The sequence below is a fragment of the Bos indicus x Bos taurus genome, chromosome 16 (assembly GCF_003369695.1).
Source record: "Bos indicus x Bos taurus breed Angus x Brahman F1 hybrid chromosome 16, Bos_hybrid_MaternalHap_v2.0, whole genome shotgun sequence".
NCBI lineage: Eukaryota > Metazoa > Chordata > Mammalia > Artiodactyla > Bovidae > Bos > Bos indicus x Bos taurus.
Genome location: NC_040091.1, coordinates 50,602,539 through 50,624,051, shown reverse-complemented (window position 1 = coordinate 50,624,051; position 21,513 = coordinate 50,602,539). Strand labels below are relative to the sequence as shown.

Below are 21,513 nucleotides of genomic sequence, written 5' to 3'. Positions count from 1 at the left end.
AGAACGAGTCCCTGCTTTCTGAGGATTAGAACAAGCCCCCCACTTTGGGAGATTAGGACAAGTCTCCCCCCGCCCCTCAGCTTGGCCAAGTGGGCCTGGCCAGGCTCCAGACATCACACACACTGGAGGCTACAGCTGTGCTGACACCTGAGAGGAGGAGCTAGCAAGGAGAGACCAGTCATTGGCTGAACCCTGCAGAGTTGGGAGGAGGGGCTGTCCAGGCTGCAGCCCTGACTGCCCTGCAGACTTCAACCCAGCTCTCCCGACAGGAATCCCATCAGCCCGTGGGGATGTGCTGGCCCCTGATGGAGCGCTTGAGCTCTTGAGGCTGAGAACTCAGCCTCCAGAAACAGCAAGTCAACCCTGATGTGGGGAGGAGGGGCTGTCCAGGCTGCAGTTCACCGTGAGACTGTCCCTTGTCTCTATGAACCTTAGTTTCTTCACCTTAGTTTCTGGGGCCCTGCCTCCTTCAGGAAGCCTCCCCAGATTGCTTAGCCCTCCAGTGGAAGCTTGATACAGGGGAAATGGGCAGAGATCCCTGGGAATGCTGTAGGGTGGGCAGTGGGGGTCCCAGGAGTGTGATTTTGGTGGCACCCATAGGTATGTTGAGGGCCATGACCTGGTGACCAGGGCAGACCCATGAAACTTGGTTTGAGAATGACAGGATTTGTGACTCAAGTCCCAGGATGTGCAAGGCCCTCCTCAGAGAAACAACTGGGCCCTAAAGAAAAGGGAGGGTCTCTGCGGGGGCTGTGGCTCTGGTTGCTAGAGGGCAAGGTGAGGCCCCTAGGACTGGCCCTCTCTGAGGACCACCAGGTTACAGCTCAGCTCCTAGACTGGAGGAGGGTTTGAGCAATTACTGGACCCCAGGGCAAGGTGCGGAGTGGAGAACTGGGCAGTTCTGGACCTTCTGCCACTGCTCATTTTAAAGGCCTGAACAGTTACGTCTGTACCTAACTGTTGGCGTCACCCCAATTCTGGTAAGAGCCTAAGAAAAAAATGATAAATCCCCGAAAATGATGCTTGTCCAACCAGGTCCTCTCTATTGGCCCTTCTGGAAGCTGACCAGCACAGCACGCACCAGGGGGCAGCTGTCTGTGCAAAGGGGACTGCCACCTGCAGCAGCAGGAAACCAGAGGGAGGGTCGTGTGTGACAAGAGGCAAGACTGATACCGGGGGTGGGGACCTGCGTTGCCCTCTGGTCCCCAAGGCTCCGGAAGGGCCCTCCCACGCAGCCACAAGCTGCGGAGTTTCTGTGACCTGGCACTGCGGGGGAGATCTCTATCTGCCAGCTGTATTTTCCAATACTTTTTGAGCAGCTCATCACATTTTTCATCATTTGTCTCAGCTCACACAAGTGACGCTCATTCATGGGGCAGAGGGTCCCACATGGGGTCCAGGTGTTAATCAGGAGGGCTGAGGGAGGAGGGTGGGGAGCCAGGTGAGGGCCCTGGAGCGGGGAGGGCCCAGTGTGGGCATATCGGGGAGGGGGGTGTCTGTGGGCCCAGGGGGTAGCTCAGCAGGGTTTAGGAGGCTTGTCAGCAGAGACAGGAGTGGAGAGTGTGCTTAGCGGCAGCATCAAAGCAAACTGAAAGTGATCAAGCTCTGTCTGTCCATCTGTCAGCTGTTCAGAGGTGGAGCCACCAGGCAAGGGGTCAGGTGGGGGGCTCGTGGCTGAGGGAGCAGCTGGGAGGTTTGGGGAGGAAGCTCCTTCCCATGACCTTCAACTTCCAGGCCCTAAGGCCCTGGGCTCTCCCTTAGGCCCCTCCGGCTTGCTCTGTAGCCTCTCTGCACAGACTCTGCACTGCCCAGGGACCACAGGCCCCTGACCGGTGGTGCCAACTTGTTGCCCGTTCTAAGGGCACAGGGTGTGTGTGTTCACTGCTGCATCCTGAGAGCCTTCCAAGAACACATGATGGTCCCATGGTCCCTTTTCCCCAGGAGGCCACCAGGGGTCAGAGGTTTGAGAAGAGATGGATGGGCCTCTGGGGCAGCTCTGGGGGGAAAGCCAGGCCAAGAAACTTGGGGCAGGGGGGCAGGACGGCAGCCTGACACATGTGGCAGGAGCATCTTCAGCTGCTGTAGGGCCCTCTTGGTGCAGCGATGCCTGGGTCCTGGCCACCGGGCGGGGAAAGGTGTGAGAGCAAGCCAGGCGCTCATTTGCCAAGTGCACCAGGTGAGGCCTCGGGCTCTTGCCCGGATTTTCTCTGCTCCTCCACACCCCCAACAGCAGCTCAGGAGTCTTTTATTTCGGTTCACTGTAGCTCTGCAATCTGTCTGAACACCTGGGGCACAAATGTCTATCGGCTGCACAGCATTTCCACACTGACCTGTGCTCCCTGAGCTGTTTAACCTGCACACCTCGAGTGAGCCCTTGGCCACTTGCCCCAAGTCCACACCTCTGCCCAAGCCAGGACCGCCCCCAGTGCTGACCAGCAGATCGGTCTGACCATGAGGGCTTTTACAGCCCACAGGTTTCCCACCTGGGAACCTTTTCGCATAATGGTGCCCATTCTGTTCCCGCCCAGGGTGGATGAAGGATCAGCCCTGTCAGAAGCATCCAGTTTCCCTGAGAGCATGGAGTTGGTCTCAGGGGACTCGGGGGGCCTGCAGGTGTTGTGGGGGTCGTAGGGTCACCATACACTTGGGTCTAGCAGGGCATGGGGTTTGAGAAGAAACAGACACTTGTGCCCTCTCCTGGGAGGAGCCCTAGCAACCCGAAGGGTGGTCCTGGATGACCTTTGGGGCCAGGGCCTCAGAGTTCCCATCAGTACTCAGCCCGTGCCAGCCCCTCCCAAGTGGCCCAGGGAAGGTCCCTGGGTTAGGGTCTCACGTGGCTGACAGGTGCAGCACTGACTCCCCAGGGCACTTATTTTGGCTCCCCCACCCCCTACAGGTGCTGGGATGTGCCCAGGGAACAGGACAGCAGCCCTGGGATATGTGAGGGATCCAGGGGAGCCCCTGCCCACCCCCCCAGCCCCAGGTAGCCCAGTCAGAGGCCCACATCTGCCAACGTCATTTATTGGGGGCCCACTCTGGGCAGGGAGTATGCACAGCATACGTAGCAGAGCCCAGGGCCAGCCCAGGAGCACCTAAAACGGCACAGGGCAGGTGTCAGGGCGCCACGCGCAGGGGTGACAGGGGGGCAACCTGCACCTGGGGGCCCCCACTGCCCCTCAGGGGCCCCAGCCTGGGGAGGGGTCACCGGCTCCCACCCCAGCAGATGTTGTTCAGATCTTGGCCAGGCTGGAGTTGGCATCAGTGTGCTCCTCTTGGATAGGGGTCCGGAAGCTGTTTCCCCCTGGGGAGGAGGTACGGGCAAGAGGTGGGAGGTGGGCAGGGGTCCTGCACCTTGGGAGGCCATCTGGTCTGGGGCCCACCACAAGCACTCACCTGGGGGCTTGGGGGTGTTGGTCAGCAGCCTCCAGGCCCTGTGGTGGAGGAGCAGGGCCAGCATGGCAGCCACAGGGGCAAGGAGGCCCAGGCCCAAGCCGAGGCCCAGGACAGCGGACAGCTCAGGGGCTGCAAGGAGGCAGGGCCTGCTGGGTGGGGTCTGCCAGGGGAAGGGACCCACAATAGGGAGGGCCCCACCAAGCCCAGAGGGTGTCTCTACTCCCATCCTCCCCACCCATCCCACTCCCCTTTTGGGTTGAGGGGAGGGCCCTGCTGGGGCAAGGCCAGGTCCCCTTACCCTTGGGGGGCTCTGTGTGGGGCATGGAGGACCCCTGTGAGGCCTTAGACCAGGAGGTGGTGGGCTTGGCAGTAGTGGACTGGACTGGGGGGCCCTGGGTCTCCCACGGTGGTGTGGCCGGGGGGCTCCTGTCCTCACAGATGGCGTCCGAGCTGCTATTGGCCGCCCGCAACGTTCGCTTTCCTAACAAGGTGCAGCTGAGGGCGGGCAAGGGTGTTGATCAGGCCAGAGTCCCCCTTCTCCTCCCCCACCAGTGGGATGGGCCCAGAACTGGGGCAGTACCAGGGAGACGTGGGAAGCAACAGGGGTCCACACTGGTCACTCAGGCAGCATCAGAGTCCAGGCCAAAGGTGGCGAGGAGAGGGGCCGCAGACTCTGCCGGGCCCTCCTGCGCTTAGCCTGCTCCCACCTGCACCTTCCTCTCCCAAACCCGTCTACTCTCTTCCTGCTTGCTCTGGCTCAGCCCAAGGACAGGAACCTTTCCGCTGTGAGTGATTGAGGCTCTCACACTCCTGGGCCTGGGCTGGGGTCTCAGAGGCTCCCTACACTGACCCAGCAGGAAGGCCAGTGGGAGGCGGGGCCAGGGCTGAGCAGGGGTTATGGTGGGAGCAGGGACTATCACGGAGTGGGGCGGGGCAAGGGCTACAGGAATTCAGGCCCAGGAGCTCCCAGCCAGCAGCTTCCTACTCCCAGAACTGACCCCTGGCTCCCAGACCCCAGGCCACCCAAGCCCTCTGGCCACAGGGACACTCACTTGGTCCAGGGCTGGCAGGCCTGGTCATTGCCCGGGGAGAAATGTCCTGGTGGGCACGGGGCGCAGTCTGCAACAGAGTCAGCAGGCTCTGCCCATCTGCCACCCCTGGGGTGCCCAGAGACTCATTCCCCAGGGTCTCCAAGAGCCCCTCCCCACCTGCATGCCACCCGTGGGCCCTGACCTGGGAGACCCCCACCCCCATCTTGGTGTAATCTGCTGGGGAAGGGGCATTCAGCTGGGGCTGGGGTAGGGGCTCTGGGAGGAGCAGTGACAGCGTGTGAGGGACATGCTCCTTCCACATAGCTCCCAAGGCCCCCTCACCAACTCCACGCTTGTAGCCGTAGCTGTCCTGGGGCTGGCTGCCCGGCCTGCAGCCACAGACCGTGTCTCTGGTGGGTGTGCATCTCTGCTTGGGTTCACTCCCACTTCCTGGGGGTTGGGTGGGGTGGGTGCAGTCAGCGGGGAGGCCAGAGCTGCAGAGCAGGCTGAGGATGGGGGTCAAGGGTCCACAGCCACCTTCCCGACCAGCAGCCCCTCACGGCTGGGCGGCTTCTGGTTCTCTCTTACCAAGCACGCCACATCCCTCCTGGTCACACGGCCCCCAGGGTAACCCGCGGCAGCTATGACCACCCTTCTAACACCCTCCAGTCTGCTCAGGACCCTCTGCAGCCCTTGACTCTGGGTCTCACCCTACCCCCACCCCAAAGCCACGTGGTCCTGGCCCCCTAGGAGGGGGAGGTGCCCTGTCGGCCGTTTCAGCTGGCTGTGAGGCCCCAGGGGGCAGGGCAGGGCAGGCCCCCGCCACGGTCGAGTCTTGATGTGGGTGCCAGGCACCCATGGTGCTCACTCTGGCTGCACTGGGTGCAGGGCTTGCAGGGCTCGTAGTTGACGGCTTCGTTGTAGTAGCCGGGCTTACACGGGCTGCACACTGTGTCCTGGTTGTGGTTACAGCGGCTTTCCATCCCATAACCTGCTGAGGGAGGCCGGGGTCAGAGCCGTACACAGCCCGGCGCTCCCCCAGGAGCCCCACCCGGCCTCTGACTGGCCTGTCATCCCAGACATGGCTCCAGATCACCCACTAACCCAACTCCACTTGCCTCACGACACCTGCAGTGCGTGACTCCATCTGCAGGTCCCTGCCGCCCCATCCGTGTCCTCCAACCCTGTCTCCTGGTCCTAGGTCCCTGCAGGCACCCCTCCCCGACTCCATGTCCCGGCCACTCACCTGGCGGGCACTCTTTGCAGCACCTGTTGCCACTAGGGTAGGTGTCCCCAGTACAGTGGGGCTGGGCCGCAGCACCCAGCACGAGCCCGAGGAGCAGGAGGGCTGAGCCCGGCGCCCTGGGCGGCTGGGTCCCCACGCACATTCTCAGCTCCTCTCAGCTCCGAGGCTCTGGGAGTCTGGGGTTTTTCCTTGCAGGATGTGGCTATAAGGGCTGCGGGGGAGGGGTGGGGAGGGCAGGAGGAGGGGACCAGGAGGGGACTAGGAGGGCCCCAGGAAGCGCTGGAAGGCAGCTAGTCTGGGAAGCCCACTCCCAGCCTTCTCTTCTGGCCCTGGGCCCAGGGGCCCCGACCCCACGACAATGCCCCAGGCCTCAGCTCAGCCAAGCCGGCAGCTGTGGTATGTAGACCCAGGGCCCGAGGGGGGACCCGCAGCTCCCCCAGCCCTACTAGGGCCAGGCCAGTTCTCCAGCCCAGCTGGTCTGCACCCACCACAAGACGCTCCCATTCCTGTCTCACGGAGCCCCTTCAGCCAAGCATCTTGGCTGCCCCCCTGCCCGGCCTGGCCTAGCCAAGCTGCCAGGAACAGAATGGTCTTGGGATGCCTTCACCTGGCTCACTGCTTCTAGACTCCCACTCTCTCTGCAGGGCCGAACCCTCAGGAGAAATGGGGGGGCCGCACTGATGCCAATCCTTACCCTCCGCTCCGCCAAAGGGTGCCCAGAGTCCGTGGGTAAGCCAGGGCAGCACACGGGGTCAGGCATCCACTATGGGGGAGGGGAGGTGGTATTGGGGGCTCTGGAGCATGGTCACTGGCCCAAGTGTACAAAAGTAGCCCAGACCAATGCCAGCAGTTCTGGTGGATCAGGCACCTCCTGACCAGTGCCCACAGTGAGCGCCAGCCTGGGCATGTGTGTGCAGGCGTGTGCAGGTGTGAGAAAGCAGCTGCATGTCCCTGAGCACAGCAGGAGGCGCCAGGGGCTGAATTCATATTAGTGCCACAGCCCGCACGTGGAAGCCCAACCCTCGTGCAGCTTTGCTGGAAGAAGGGGCCTCTTAGGGGGCAATGATGGTGGGGTGGGGTCACAGGTGGGCCTGATCCCGTGTGGCTTGTGTCCACGTAAGAGGAGGTCAGGGCACAGACATGCACAGAGGCCGACCACATGAGGACCCAGAGAAAACAGCTGTCTACACGGCAACACCGGCCATGGCCACACCTAGGTCTCCGATGTCCAGCCTCCAGGACTGGAAGAGGATAAGCCGCCCACGCAGACCCAACATATGCTGCTGGTCAAGCACTGACAGGTGTCCTGGGTGTGATGTGTGCCTGGGAGCGTGTGTCAGCCACATGTGTGGCACGCATGTGTGGTGCTAGCCCCACGTGCCCGGACGTGTGTGTGCTGTCCTCGTGAAGCCCTGGGCTTGTGTCTAGAAGGGGTGGCCCATGAGGACAGACCCTCGCTCTGCCCCCTGGCTGGATGAGCGCAGCCTCTGCCAACACTCTGGAGGCTGTGCCAGGCTCTCCCTGACCCCACAGCCACCCGGGTTCGGGGGGGACAGGAAAGACAAGCCCTGGGGGCCCTCGGGACAGTGGGACGGCCGGTTTGCCGGCACTGTGGGGAGAGGGGAGGCGAGCACAGGCACGCATGCACACACGTGCACGCGCTTCCTCCCACACAGCTCTCATCCTGCTGCCCCAAGGCAGAGGCTGTTCTGTGTCTTCGGTGCCTTTAAAATCTGAACCAAGAGACAGGATTCTCTGCTTAACGGTTAACCTGAAGCTTCAGGCGGGGAGCCTCCCGCAGGGGCTGGAAATCCCCCTCCTCCTGGTGGTGACGGGCACAGGTAAGAAGTGGGGCTCCCTCCCCACCTGCAGGAAATTCCACCAGTCGGCTCTGCCCGCAGGCCTCTGCCCCAGCCTCCAGAGAGGGAGGGTCCCCAGGGGAGGGATAGAGCCCCCAGGCAGTCTGCTATACACGCGTGTGCGTGCAAGTATTGTACCCCTCTCCCACTGAAGGTGAGAAAAATATTTTTAAGACAAACTATAGCTTCTGAGATGGCAGTAACTCAGGGCCTGGCAGCACCCTACTCCTTACAGGACCACACCGCCCTCTGCCCGAGGCCCTAACACCTGCCACACACGGGGTCCACACGTGGCAGCCCATGGACCTGGCTGATTGACATCTCTGTCCCAGCTAAGTTACACCTGCTGGCAGCTGCCCGCCCACACGCTCAGCCCCAGCCACCGCCACGGCCCCGCATTCTGTCTCAGTTCTGAAAACATTCTTTCCTCTTGTTTGTCTGGAAACCAGCTCTGTTGCCGCGCCCTGCTCCTCTGGGGCAGCCCCTCCCCACAATGCTCGGAAGCAGGTCACGTGGGCAGCTCAGGCTGGCCCTGATGCCCACTCGGCCAGAGCCCCCACCCCAGCCGAGGCCCACATACACCATCTGGCCAGGTGAGCCATCCACTGAGGCCCTGTGGGCTTAGGCCTCCAACGGTGCCTGGCAGGGGCCAGCTAGGAGGCAGCGAGCTTGGTGAGTGACCCTCCCTCAGTCATCTGACCCCCAGTGTGTCCTCTCCTCCACCCCACACGCCAGCCACGCACCAGGCATGGCAGACCCTGGGAAGGAGCCAGTAGAGGACCTGTCACCTCATCTCCCCCACTGCAGGCTCCCAGCTCCCCAGCCTCACCACAGCCCCCCGGGCTACTCCTCCCCGTCTCTGGCAGGGAGCCCCAGGCCAGGATTCCTGTGCTTTCAAAACTCTGTGAGTGCCCCTAGTTCTCTACCCCCATCCCTGGGAGCTCTCATCCTCAGAGACCCCTCCGTCCTAAAGTCCCATTTCCTCCTGGTCCCTCCCAGGTAGCCTCACCCAGGCCTGGACTCTGGCTCCTGACTTTAAATTGGCAGCTGAGGCGCTATGAAGCCTCGGGTTCTAACCAAACCGCCCACCGCAAAGCTTCAAGGGGAAGCTGCCTGGCCACAAACATCCCAAGTAATTGTCTACGTGGTTTTGTTTCCCATCAAAAAATGAAGCTGAGAGAAAAAGGCAACTATATTTTGAAGTAAATTAATGTGATTCCTGTCACCAATATTCATGCTCCTCAGAGACTGAAGGCCATGGGCCGGCGGCTCTCACAGCCCCACCCAGCACCCCGCCCCACCCCGGCCACTGGCTGCCGGTTTCCAGCAAAGCTTCACCTTTCAGTTTTCGAGGGAACGGCAGGAACTTTGTCGTTTCCCACGGTGGGGGAGCCTGCCGCCCTGATGTGGTCAGTGCCTCCGGCAGCGGGGCTCTGAGTTCTCAGAAGTGAGATGCAGCGATTACACTGGAATCAGGGTGCGGGCAGCCCGCGGGGTGCTGCGGGGGCAGGAAGGGGGCGGGGGGCGCGGTGGTGGCTCAGAACTCCTCGTGCACGCTGCGGGCATAGTCCACCAGCTTGCTGCCTGTGAAGAACTCACTGTACTTGAGCACCTCCTCGGGCTCCAGGTAGTGATTCTGGTTCTCATCAGCGATAGCGATCATCTGCTTGGCCTCATTGAGGGCGCTGAATTCGTTCATGGGGTCCATGTAGTCCTGCAAGGGCAGCGGCTCAGCCCCGACGCACCCCAAACCCCTCCGGGCCAGGGGCATCTCTTCATGTTCAGGCCACACCCAGCCAAGTCCCCCCTGAGGACACCCTGCACTCATGGGGCACCTGCGCCTTGGCTACAGTAGGCAGAGCCTGGTCTGTAATACCCATTGGCTGGTAGGACGGAAGCTGCAGAGCAAGGAGGTGGGCCTGTTCTGGAAGGCGGGCACCAGGTTGGAAGTGGCTCAGGGCCAGGTAGCCTCCACCTGTGTGGGAACCTCCCTGCCCATATCAGGGTGTCCAGCCACAGAAAGGCAGGGGAAAGGGAAGCCCCGGAGCAGGGCACATGCACAACAACCGCCAGGACAGGAGTGCTGATGGGCAGGAGTTCCCAAACCAGACATCCTGCCAGCTATGAGCAGGGGTGAGGGGATTCTGGAATAAAATGCAATGACTCATCCAGCCACGGGAGGAAACAAGCCCATGCAGCACCTACACACGACACCAGCAAAGACACTGATGGGCAGGCAGTGGGTCCAGCCTGTGCACAGCCCTCCTGCTCCAGAGTCTGGCCAGACTCCCCACGGGGGACAGCACACCCGGGCCCAAGAAGGGAAGCCCATGACATCGGCTGCACAGCCCAGCTCAGAGGCTCCAGTTCCCCTGACCAGTGCCCAGCCACAGCCAGACCAACTCTGCCTCCCAGCACAGGATGGCCCTGCACACACCTCCAGCTCCGCCATGGTCACAATCCCATCGTGGTTGGCGTCAATCAGCTCCTCGAACTCTCTCTTCCTATCCCGCACCCAGCTGTCGTCAACATCTTGGCCCTGCTGGTTCTCCACGGTGCCCACGGGCAGAGAGATGAACTCAGACAGCGAGAGCTTCTTGTCACCATCCTGGTCTGTGGGACAGGAGGGCAGATGTCAGACTCCAGTGGGCACAGGACACCAAGGCCACTCGGGAGAAACTCAACGAATGGGGCTTTGCCACCAGGTTTTCAGTCTGTGTGGTCTCCCGCGTGACCGAGAACAGCGAGCACACAGTCCCCCAGGCCACCCAGTCTAGGACCGGCCCAGGCTGACCTCCGCGGCCAGGCCTCACCCAGGTCCCGGATGATCTCCTTGACCATGAACTGCAGCATGCCGCGGCTGTGCTCAGGGTGCAGGAACGACAGGAACTCGCTCTCCGTCAGCAGCAGGTCCGGGGGCGGATTGTCCGCCTGATACCAGCGGTCTTTGAGGTTCTCCAGGACTTCCTGTGCTGAGAGAGGTGTGTCCGTGAGGACCCAGGCACACAGGACCACTGCGGACATCTGGAAAGTTCTGAGATACACAGCCCAAGAGAAGGGGGCAGCTCAGGACACAGAGGTGCTAGGACAAGGACTTGGCCCTCAGACAGGAACTCAGCCCCCAGAGAACAGATGCCCAGGCCTCCAAGACGCAGACGCAAACTCTCAACTGAACAGGCCCCCCAACCCGGACATAGACCCCTTCAGACACAGACCCCCCCCACCCCAACGCAGCCCCACCCCTACTCGCTCCTGGGCAATAGAAAAACTGCAGTGGGCCGCCAGCTCTGCAGGAACAAAGGCACAGCTTGATTCCCTTCCGTTTCCTCCTGTTCACTGGGCAGTGCTCTGAAGGAAAACCCAGTCTCCAGAGATGAGTCATGTGTCCCACAAGCGAACTCACTCCCCCTGCCATGAGAAGGCCCAATGCAGGGAGCGGGGACCTTGGGGGCCAGTGGTTGGCAATGATCTGCGTGTCCAGCGGGGGAGGGGGAAAAGCAAGCACAGCACACCCAAAGCCTGCAAACGAGACCTGATTTGGAAAGAAGGTCTTTGCCGACATAATTGGTGAAGGTCTTAAGGTGAGACCACTGGGATTCAGGTGGGCCCTCAGCTCAGGTGTCCTCGTGCAGGAGGAGACAGAGACTGGAGAGCAGTGGCCAGGAGCAGGGACCTGGCAGCACCGGCTGGAGGCCTGGAAGGAGCCCGTCTGGGTGCACTGGGACAGCAGCCTTGGGGACCCACAGGGGCTCACCACTCAGCCCTCCCCCGACGCACTCTAGGGCCTCCGGGCACCCCGACTCTGCTCTTCACTTCTGATCCCCAGATCTGCACACCCCCGCCTAGACACACGAGCACAGGGGAGTCAGCTGAGGGCTGTGCAGACAGAGACTCCACAACTTCTAGATCCAGGAAGGACACATCCCGACCCACACACACCTCAGGAAAGGGTGCTGAGGACAACCAGGCAGAGATGACTGGCAGCTGCCTGAGAAGCCAGCGCCAAATCTCCAATGCTAGCAGGAGGACCAGGCCCCCAGTCACCTCTAAAGGACACCTTTCAGGGGACTGTCTGAACCACAGGAAAACAATGGAAACACAAAATGGAGACATATAAAAATAGGAAAAAATAAGGTTTAAAAAAAACAGCAGAGCCAAAAATCCTGGGTGGCATCACCTGCACAGGAAGCGGGCATCTATTCCGCCCAGGAACAGGCTGAAACGCTCTCAACTTGTACTCTGTTAAGTTAAACGGGTGTCATCCGTATGAGCAGGAAAAAGTAAAGCTATAAGATACAAACCCCTGCCCACAACAAGCAGCCCTCATGGGCACACCTGCAAAGCCGGGCACCCCCTTCACACCTGTCAGGCAGCCATATGGGGTCATATGACTGCTGAAAAAAGGAAAGCGAGGTCTCTAAACCCCACATCAGCAGACGGAAAGATGAAAGGGAAAAAAAAGAAATAGAAACAGTAATGAGCTTATCTCATGTATTACAAAGACAGACTGGCTCACAAAATAAAGCTAAACTTCATGTAGCCCATGAAAAAATAAAATGCTTTGGAGAGACCAAGCCTCAAGGGCAGTTCACAGGTGAGTTCTCCAAAAGATGTGAGGAGGAAGCCACAGCAATCTCCACAACCTCTTCCAAGAGAGAGCAGAGGGAACACTGCTTGACTCACTCTATGAGGTCCTAACAACAAACGTAGAAAGCACACAACAAGAAAAGAAATCTACAGACCAGATTTCACATGAATACAAACGCAAAACACTCAACAAAATATTAGCAGATCAAACCCAACAATGCACACAAAGATTACAATCCAAGTCAGATTTATTCCAGGTAGGCAAGGTTGGTTCAACATCTGAAACTCAATTGATATTCACATCAACAGGCTAATGAAGAAAAATCACATGATCCTATCAATGCTGCTGCTGCTGCTGCTAAGCCGCTTCAGTCGTGTCTGACTCTGTGCGACCCCATAGATGGCAGCCCACCAGGCTCCCCCGTCCCTGGGATTCTCCAGGCAAGAACACTGGAGTGGGTTGCCATTTCCTTCTCCAATGCATGAAAGTGAAAAGTGAAAAGTGAAGTCGCTCAGTCGTATCCGACTCCTAGCAACCCCATGGACTGCAGCCCACCAGGCTCCTCTGCCCATGGGATTTTCCAGGCAAGAGTACTGGAGTGGGGTGCTACTGCCTTCTCCAATCCTATCAATAGATGCCAGCAAATTTGGAAAACTCAGCAGTGCCCACAGGACTAGAAAAGGTCAATCCCAACAAAGGGCAATGCCAAAGAATGTTCAAACTACCGCACAATTACACTCATTTCACACGCTAGCAAGGTAATGCTCACAATCCTTCAGGCTAGGCTTCAACAGTATGTGAACCAAGAACTTCCAGGTGTACAAGCTAAATTTTAAAAAGGCAGAAGAACCAGAAATCAAATTGCCAACAGCCACTGGATCATAGAAAAAGCAAAAGAATTCCAGAGAAATATCTACTTCTGCTTCATTGACTACACCAAAGCCTTTGACTATGTGGATCACAATAGACTGGAAAATTCTTATAAAGATGGGAATACCAGACCACCTTACCTGACTGCTGAGAAACCTGTACACATATCAAGAAGCAACAGTTAGAACCAGACATGGACCAACAGACTGGTTCAAAATTGGGAAAGGAGTATGTCAAGGCTGTATATTGTCACCCTGCTTATTTAACTTCTATGCAAGATACATCATGAGAAATGCCAGGCTGGATGAATCACAAGCTGGAATCAAGATTGCCAAAAGAAATATCAACAACCTCCGATATGCAGATGATACCACTCTAAGGGCAGAAAGTAAAAAGGAACTGAAGAGCCCCTTGATGAGAGTGAAAGAGGAGAGTGAAAAAGATGGCTTAAAACTCAACATTCAAAAAACTAAGATCCTGGCATCCAGTCCCATCACTTCATGGAAAATAGCTGGGGAAACAGTGGAAACAGTGGCAGATTTTGTTTTTCCTGGACTCCAAAATCACTGTGGACAGTGACTGTAGCCACAAAATTAAAAGACACTTGCTCCTTGGAAGAAAAACTATGACAAACCTAGACAGCATATTAAAAAGCAGAAACATTACTTTCCCAACAAAGGTCCATGTAGTCAAAGCTATGGTTTTTCCAATAGTTGTGTATGGATGTGAGAGTTGGACCAAAAAGAAGGCTGAGCGCCGAAGAATTGATGCTTTTGAATTATGGTGTTGGAGAAGACTCTTGAGAGTCCCTTGGACAGCAAGCAGATCAAACCAGTCAATCCTAAAGGAAATCGACCCTGAAAATTCATTGGAAGGACTGATGCCAAAGCACCAATACTTTGGCCACTTGATGCAAAGAGCTGACACATTGGGAAAGACTCTGATGCTGGGAAAAACTGAGGGCAAGAGAAGGAGGGTGACAGAGGATGAGTTGGTTGGACGGCATCATGGACTCTATGGACATGAGTTTAAGTACGCTCCAGGAGACAGTGAAGCACAGGGAAGCCTGGTGTGCACCAATCTATGGGTCGCAAAGAGTCAGACACGACTTAGCAACTGAACAACAATGACAATGCAAAAAGCATATGACAAAATCCATTCATGAACACTCTCAGTAGACTAGGAACAGAGGGGACTCATCACCTTCATAAAGAACATCCACAAAAACTCTACAGCTAAGATCATACTAATAATTAATGGTGAGAAACTCAAAGCTTTCCCACTAACATCAGATTTAAGGCAAGGATGGTCCTTCTCACCACTGCTTTTCAACACTGAACTGGAAGTCCTGATGCATTAGGACAAGAAAAGGAATAAAAGGGACAATGAATGGCAAAGAGGAAATACACTACCTTTGTGCAACAATGTCACATCTGCCTATGAAGAAAACCTCAAAAAATAGACAAGAAACTCCTGGAACCACTGAGCAAGTACAGCAAGGCTGCAGGATGGAAGGCAGACAGAGAAGCCAGTCACTTTCCTACACATCAGCAAGAACAAGTGGAACTGGGAATTAGAAACTAAAGAGGAACTTCCCTGGTCCAGTGGCTACAACTCTGTGCTCCCAATGCAGGGGGCCTGGGATTGATCTCTGGAGGGGGAACCAGATCCCAGATGCTACAACAAAAGATCTTGCAAGTCACAGCAAAGATCAAAGATCCCCATGTGCTGCAACCAAGACCCGGCACAGCCAAGTAAGTATTTTAAAATAATAACAATAAACCTTAAAAAAAAAAAAAAAAAGAGCAAGTGCAAACAGAAAGAAGGCATGGATCACACACTCAGTGGCAAAGAAGGGAGTCCAGTCCTAGAAACACCAACCCTGACGAAGAACAGTGGTGCCCACAGTGCGAATACAAATACAGAACACAGCAACAGTGGCCCTCATGAAGCAGAGGCCGGCAGGGCCACAGACACCTGCAGGAGGCCATGATACACTCAACCCCGACGGCCAGGTGGGTACAAGACAAACAGGGAACATCTCAGCAACACGCCAGAGAAAGTCCATCAAGAGAAGACAACACACTGGATGACAACGGCGGGGATGACGTGCCGAGGAAAGACCGAATAGGAGACCACAGGTGGCGCGCCACGCTCTGATAATGCCCATCGAGCTGAACCCGACACCTGGCTGCGAACAAACCCCCAGGGAGGGATGGGAGGGCAGCGCTGAACACAGCAACCGCTAAACGTCCTAAGAATGCTTCAGTGCTGCTTCAGAACTCAGCTAACAGGCATCAAATTGTGTTATCAGTGAGACAGGTTTTTAGAGGAACTTCTCTGAAAAGCTAAGGGGAGAGTTACATCTGTCACCACACTCAGTACCACAGTCGCCAGGCACCATGGGCAAGCACCCCCACAACCTCACCGACTCTCGGGGTCAGACCTCGTCCAGGGTTGAGGACTAGTCCTGGCCAAGACCTGCTTCCCAGTGCTCTGGTACCTCTGCCACCTCCTCCCCAGAGCTCAAGCCACTAGAGGCTGCCGTCTGTCCCTGCGCCTCCCCTGCACCATGCCTGAGGGTCCTGGAGGCTCTGCCTAAAGGCCCTGCAGGAACACGGGCTGTGGCCACGTCTCACCCACGCCCCACCCGGCACCTGCACTGTCTCGGCGCTACGCCAGCTGTGGGAGCCGAGCACTCACTCTCCTCATCGATGTTCAGGTCCCACTTATTCTTTATCTTTTCAGCAACTTCTCTTTCATTGTGGCCTTTGGTCGCCAAAAACTTCACCTTGTACTCATCCCAAGATACGTGGCCTGAAAGAGCAGACCAACCTGTTAGGAGCTTTAACAAGGAACCTTTTTTAAAAAGAGAATTTTAGTTATTTTAAGCCATTGGTCAAAAATCCTTGTGTCACGGGCAGCTATAGAGGCAGAAGCAGCAAAGCACCAGCTTCAAGTTTCATCCCTGAGCCCAGCTGTGGGATCCTCATCTGCACAGCCAGTGGCCACCCCCCACCTCATCCTGGAGCCCCACCCCTGCCCATGAGCTGTCCTCTGCCAGCAGCCTCAGGCCCCTCAGGGTCAGGCCATGGGCTGCCCATACCGTCACCATCGGGGTCCACAGCTCGGAAGTGCGCCCTGCTCTCAGCAACAGCCTCCTGGAAGTGCTCAGCCGTCTTCTGCATGATCCACTTCTGCATCTCCTTGGCACTGATCCTCCTGTCGGTGTTCAAATCCACCCTGCGGGCCCACAGGCTGTGTCAGACGAGGCCTCCAGGACCCCGACAGACAGAAGGACGGCCAGAGGGGCTCCACAGATAGAATGAAACCACCACCAACAGTAACACACCCCACCCGACGGGCACACAGGAAAAGCTGAGTAGATTTGGGGGAATTAGGGAGCATGCTGGGCAGTGTGCCTGGCCCTACACCATCAGTCTTGGGACCACCTTGCTACAGGATGGGGAGACTTATCAACCCAGTTCTTCGGACCACACACTTGGGACGCAAGCCCGATGAGCCCCAGTAACAGGACTGGATTTCAGACACCAGAAGAAAGTCAAGTTGACACACAGATACAGCCAGGAAGACAAAGAAACAGCTGTAGATGCAGGTGTGTCAAGAGGTGTGCAGATGTGAGTGTGTACATGGCTAATGCACACCCATGGACGTGGGTCAGAACACACACGTGTGAGTTGGTGCACACAAATGTACACACAGGTTAGCATGCACAGATATGTTATCAAGTCCATGGAGAGGACTACAAGCAATGACACCCCAGCAGCAATGCCCACACCCATTTAGAGATGGTTCCTCATCTCTAAATCCCACTCTCCAAAGAAATAAACTAGCGCTCCTTGGAGAACTGCGGCAGGAACATTACATGAGGAAGTGAAGCTCTAGTGGCTGGCAGTGTGAGGAAGGGAGGAAGTGCTCAAAACAAGGAGCTGGGGGTTGATGACGTCCTGGTGGCCAAGGCTGGAACGGATGAGCAGCCAAGGCTGGAACAGGGAAGTAGCCAGACAAACAGCACGGAGCTGGGTCCCCTCCAGAGTGCAGACACACACCCACAAGTCCGTCCTCCTCATGGAATTCCAGACCACATGGTGGGTCTTCCCTGAGCTTAGCTCCCACCCCCAGCAGGGTAGGCTTCCTCTCCCTGAGTGGCTGCCAAAGAGACCGCAGACTGCAACTCTCCTTGGCAGACACCACCTGAGCCAGGTGACCAGGCATACAGCCCCCAAGATGTCGTTCAAACGTCAGGTGCCCTGATGTGATGTGACAAGAGAGCCACCTCATTTCTGCGATCTTCTTTCCAAAAACCCACAACCCCTGTCCAACCAGGAGAAAACACAGCAGACAAACCCCAAATCAGGGACATGCAACAAACACTTGAGGAGTCCTCCTCATAGCTGTCAAGGCCACGAAAAGGTAGGATCCTGGATGGGATCCAGGGCAGAAGGAGGACCCTGGAGCAGCATGCGACCTGAAGCCTGGAGTATCGGGAACAGTAACGGAGTGCTATCGTGTTTTAGTTTCCACAAATGTGCCTCAGTTTGCAACTTTTCTGTAAATCTAAAACTGCTCCCAAAATAAAAACCTTGCTTAAGAAGTGCTGTGGCAACATTACTTCTGCTTGCTCAAAACTAGGTCCTGAGACTTCTTGTTTGCTCTGGTCTGGGCGGGGACAGGCGAGGAGACAGCAGTTGACATGTGCCAAAAACACGGGGCCCCACATGGGAGACATGGGTGTGTGGGGAGTCTGAGCAAGAAGGTAAATGCAGGCTAGACACCCCCCGCCCCACAACAACCCCGCCAGACACAGGATGTATAACAAAAATGTACAGTGTGGACGGACGGGGCTAGAGCACATCTGGTCAGCCCCAGGACACTCAGTCCCTTAGAGGCCAGTTTCTGCATTTCCCCACAACCTGGGGGGTTCCCCATGACCTGAACCCCACTCCCACCCCTGGGTGGGCACAGTGCACAGCTCAGGGCTGCACATCCATGGTTCAAATGCTGCCAACTTCCCAAGAGCACGTGTTAGGGCTGTACCTCCACAACACAGCACCAAGTGGGGACTTGGTGCAAAACTAGGGGGGTCCAACAGAGGGGCTGAGGCCAGCCACTCCCATGCTCCCCGCAGCTCCCGCTGACACCTACTTGGAGAAGATGACCATCAGCTTCCTCCGGCTCTTTCGAGGCTCTGCGTCCTCCTCAAAGTCATCCATGTCCTTGCCCAGGAAGACCTCCTGGTGGAAATCTTTGTTGAGGTGCCCATCCATCTCCAGCTTCACCCCATTCAGGTGGTCCGGGGGCAGGATCTCATTTTCCTCCCTATTGCCTGCTCTCTCTCGAGCAGACGAGTGGTTGGCAGGCCGGGCGGACGCATTCATCAGAAGGACAACACCCAGGAGCCAGAGGCAGCAAGGAGCCAGGCCACAGAGGGGAGCTTGCCTGGAGGCCATGGCCGCCGGGGTCTGTGCTGCGGGACAGGCTGCAAGCGTGGCCAGGAGCTGCGGAGAGAGAGGGGGTAGGTAAGGAAGCGGGGAGGTGGTGACCACAGCCACCCACCACCTCAGGCACTGCAGGAGGCTCTGCGGCTCGTCCAGCACAGCTGCCCGCGGAGAAGAGCCTGAGGCGGCCGGGCCCCGACTAGCCCTTCAAGGTTTACAGGAGGATCCAGAGCCCGTACCAGCAAATGCTTGGCTAAAGAGGTGCTTACTTGGTAACACGAAATACAAGTCCTCAGTTTCCAGGGCCCGTGCTGGACGTCCTGTTTTCCCTTTTCTTCAGTTCCTACTCCCTTCTCGAGGTACACCCTGCATCACTAGCCCTGTCCCCCCTCAGGCCCACAGCCCAGTGCCTAGCACAGTCAGTCTCAACTTGCTGGCAAAGAAGCTGACCCCAGAGTCACAACTCACACTCCAGATGCCAGCTCAGCACTCAAGCCCCGGGACCAGAACTAAGGCACCAGAGCTCCTCAGCCTCAGGCTCCTGCCCCAAGGCTCTGTGACACCTGGGGCCAGCAGAATCCAAACCACCAGGCAGGGAGCCACCCCTCCCACTCGCCATCTCCGTGTACACACACGTTCATATACACATGCGCACACATATACATACATACCTACACACATACACCCACATGTGCTCACACGCACACATAATACACACACGTCCTTGCTCCAGGGTCCCTCCCACCGCAGGACTCCGTGCCCTTCGACGTGTTCCTCTTGGAGCCTGTCCACCAGGCAAACACCTTCTGGCCCTTCCAGGTGCCTCAGAGGCCCCCTCCAGCAGGCTTGCAAGGGAGCAGCAGAGGGAAGCTCCCCAAGCCAGAGTGCCGCTGGCAGCCAAGTTGAGGCACAAAGGGTTCCTGAACCACAGTGCCCATCACCAGATCAAGGAGACCCCTGTGCTGGCCTCAGCATGACGGAGGCCAGGGCCACGGGCTCTCCCTGGCCGGCAGACACTTGTTTCTCTGATGCCTCTTTTCTGTCCTATGTGCTCCTGGCTAACAGCTCCCCTGGCAGGGGGACACCTCTGCACGTCACCCTGACGAGGGCAGAATAAAGAGACAAAGCAGGTAATTAAATAGTTAATCCCACTAAGGTATCATAAGTAAACGAAAAAGTATGGGAGACCCCTGTAAGTTAATGATTACTCAAGAGAACAGGTCTGCCTAACCACAAAACCAAGCAGTCTTGCTCAGCAACAAAACCGTGCAACAGAAGCACAAGACAAGCCCCAAAGCAATAAAACAATGGTGGAATAAGACCCACATCCTGCCTGGCAAGGTCAAGAAGTTAATGATTCCTAGGACAAGCTCCTCTGTGCTCACTATAAACAAAAATATAAGAGAAAGGTCACATTATACTGAAACTTGAGATGATTTACCATACTTAAGTTACCCCCTTTTTACTCAGTCCCACTGCACCAGGACAGCTCCAGTTTGACCATGCAGGTTCAGGGCAGCGTGACCACAGGGGACAGGGCAGCTTAACCACGCAGGGATAGGACAGTTTGACCAGCTAGGAACAAGAAGGTCCCTGCCCAACATGGAGGAGGAGCTGATGATGAAGGAGTGGCGTCTACTCAAGAATGAGGAAAAAGATGGTCTTCTCTCCCTCCCCACTGTCCTTTGGCTATAAAAATGTAGTAGCTTAATTCTCGGGGCAGAGTCCCCTTGCCTACCTGCTTGTATCTCTCATAAACGTCTTACACTATAAACTCTTTCCTCACCTGTCACCCTGGGGATCACTGAATTCTTTCTGCCCCAGAAAGAACCTCCACTTACTAAAGACGTGTCTGTTGGTTTCATGTTCTCTGGGCCCAGGTGCTACCTGGACCCCTGGACAAGATCCTGCTCTCCTGGCTCAGCTGGCTCATTCCTTGGAGGGGAAACTGTCTCACGGACGGGCAGCCTTACGTCCCTCTTTCCATGTTTGAGAGGACCTGAACCCTCCTCACCAGAACCCACCAGCTGTGCACTCTGTGCTGCCACTGTGCCCTCAACCGTGTCTTCTGGAATTGCAGTTTGTCCCCCTCTGAGAGCACTGTCCACGCAGCAGGCCTTTCCACTCCTCCACCATCTGTACGTTTCCGGAATTCCTGAGCAAACCAAGACAACTTCCTGCTGACCTAAACACCGCCCTCGTGACTCAGGGCCATAAACACACAGGTGTCCTGTCCAAACAGACTGGACTTCACTTCTGGAAAGAACGTCAATCCCAGACTCTGCTTTATCTTGATGGTCGTACACGGGGTGTTATTTACTTGATATTTTGCATTTACAAAGCGTAAATGACCAGGTAGGTATCAGGAGATTCCGTAGACGTCCTCCTCTTGGTTCACAACACCTTGTTTTGCACCTTGTTGAGCACAGGAGTCAGTCGCTCACTTCTCTCCCGCCCCAGGTGAAGGGATTTCAGAGCAGGGGCTGCCCTACAGACTGGGGGACCCACCCTGGGCTCCTGAACACCCCTGGGGCCCACTCTGTTTAACAGCTAAGACCATTGTCGTTAAAACGCAAACGATTTTTTTTAATAGATCCGTCCCAGGCTTCAGGAGTCGCACACGGTGTTGGCAACGACTGGCCCAGGCCGAGCCGGGTGTCCCAGGCTTCAGGCGGATAGGATGCTCCCTACCCCCAGCACGGCGGGGCCGCGACCCCTGACCCCGCTCCACCGACCCCCGACCCAGGCATCCGAGGGGCCCGGTCGGCGGTAGCTACGGGCCGTCCGAGGCCCAGTCGGCCTGCGCGTCCCCTTCCCGCCGCCCCGGGGCCGGGCGGGGGCTGTCATGCCCTGCGGCCCTCACTCACCGGCCTCCCTCCCCTCACCCAGGATCCGCGAGCGCGGCCTGAGCGCCCGCTACGCCTCCAACGGGCCTCCGCTTAGGCCGCAGCCATCTTTCTTCCGGGAAGAGGCGGGTCGGGTGGGGGGCGGTGCGAGCGGCGCGACCTCCCCACGCCGACGCCCGCGCAGCCATCTTTTCCCTGGGCGGAAGCGGCCTCACAGCTTT

The 21,513-nt window shown here is 57.3% G+C and overlaps 2 protein-coding genes across 3 annotated transcripts; both read right to left on the bottom strand.

The window, feature by feature from the left end:
• Positions 1–3,005: 3,005 nt before the first annotated feature.
• TNFRSF4 (TNF receptor superfamily member 4) lies at positions 3,006–8,608 on the bottom strand. The gene is made up of 7 exons (XM_027565262.1): positions 5,671–8,608; positions 5,293–5,415; positions 4,767–4,874; positions 4,446–4,512; positions 3,692–3,888; positions 3,394–3,522; positions 3,006–3,301 (listed from the first exon to the last, which is right to left on the bottom strand). The coding sequence occupies exons 1-7, from the start codon at positions 5,810–5,812 to the stop codon at positions 3,231–3,233; spliced, it is 837 nt and encodes a 278-aa protein (XP_027421063.1). The 5' UTR covers positions 5,813–8,608; the 3' UTR covers positions 3,006–3,230.
• Positions 8,609–8,703: 95 nt separating this feature from the next.
• SDF4 (stromal cell derived factor 4) lies at positions 8,704–21,426 on the bottom strand. Of its 2 annotated transcripts, none has more exons than XM_027565257.1 (7): positions 21,314–21,426; positions 18,154–18,506; positions 16,094–16,230; positions 15,691–15,804; positions 10,343–10,501; positions 9,967–10,142; positions 8,704–9,243 (listed from the first exon to the last, which is right to left on the bottom strand). In XM_027565257.1, exons 2-7 carry the CDS (start codon positions 18,456–18,458, stop codon positions 9,067–9,069), a joined length of 1,068 nt encoding a protein of 355 aa, XP_027421058.1. In that variant the 5' UTR covers positions 18,459–18,506; positions 21,314–21,426; the 3' UTR covers positions 8,704–9,066. The 2 variants fall into 2 exon arrangements, with proteins under 2 accessions (XP_027421058.1, XP_027421059.1); XM_027565258.1 differs by lacking the exon at positions 21,314–21,426 and adding an exon at positions 20,471–20,598.
• Between the last annotated feature and the right edge of the window lie 87 nt (positions 21,427–21,513).

Coding starts and splice junctions, on each gene's coding strand:
- SDF4 (XM_027565257.1), bottom strand. CDS start 18,458: ATGGCCTCCAGGCAAGCTCCCCTCTGTGGCCTGGCTCCTTGCTGCCTC. Junction 15,805..16,093: donor TGTGGACCCCGATGGTGACG/GTATGGGCAGCC, acceptor CTGCTCTTTCAG/GCCACGTATCTTGGGATGAG. Junction 10,143..10,342: donor GGAGATCATCCGGGACCTGG/GTGAGGCCTGGC, acceptor CCTGTCCCACAG/ACCAGGATGGTGACAAGAAG.
- TNFRSF4 (XM_027565262.1), bottom strand. CDS start 5,812: ATGTGCGTGGGGACCCAGCCGCCCAGGGCGCCGGGCTCAGCCCTCCTG. Junction 5,416..5,670: donor CTGCAAAGAGTGCCCGCCAG/GTGAGTGGCCGG, acceptor CTCCCTCAGCAG/GTTATGGGATGGAAAGCCGC. Junction 3,523..3,691: donor CCACACAGAGCCCCCCAAGG/GTAAGGGGACCT, acceptor GCCTCCTTGCAG/CCCCTGAGCTGTCCGCTGTC.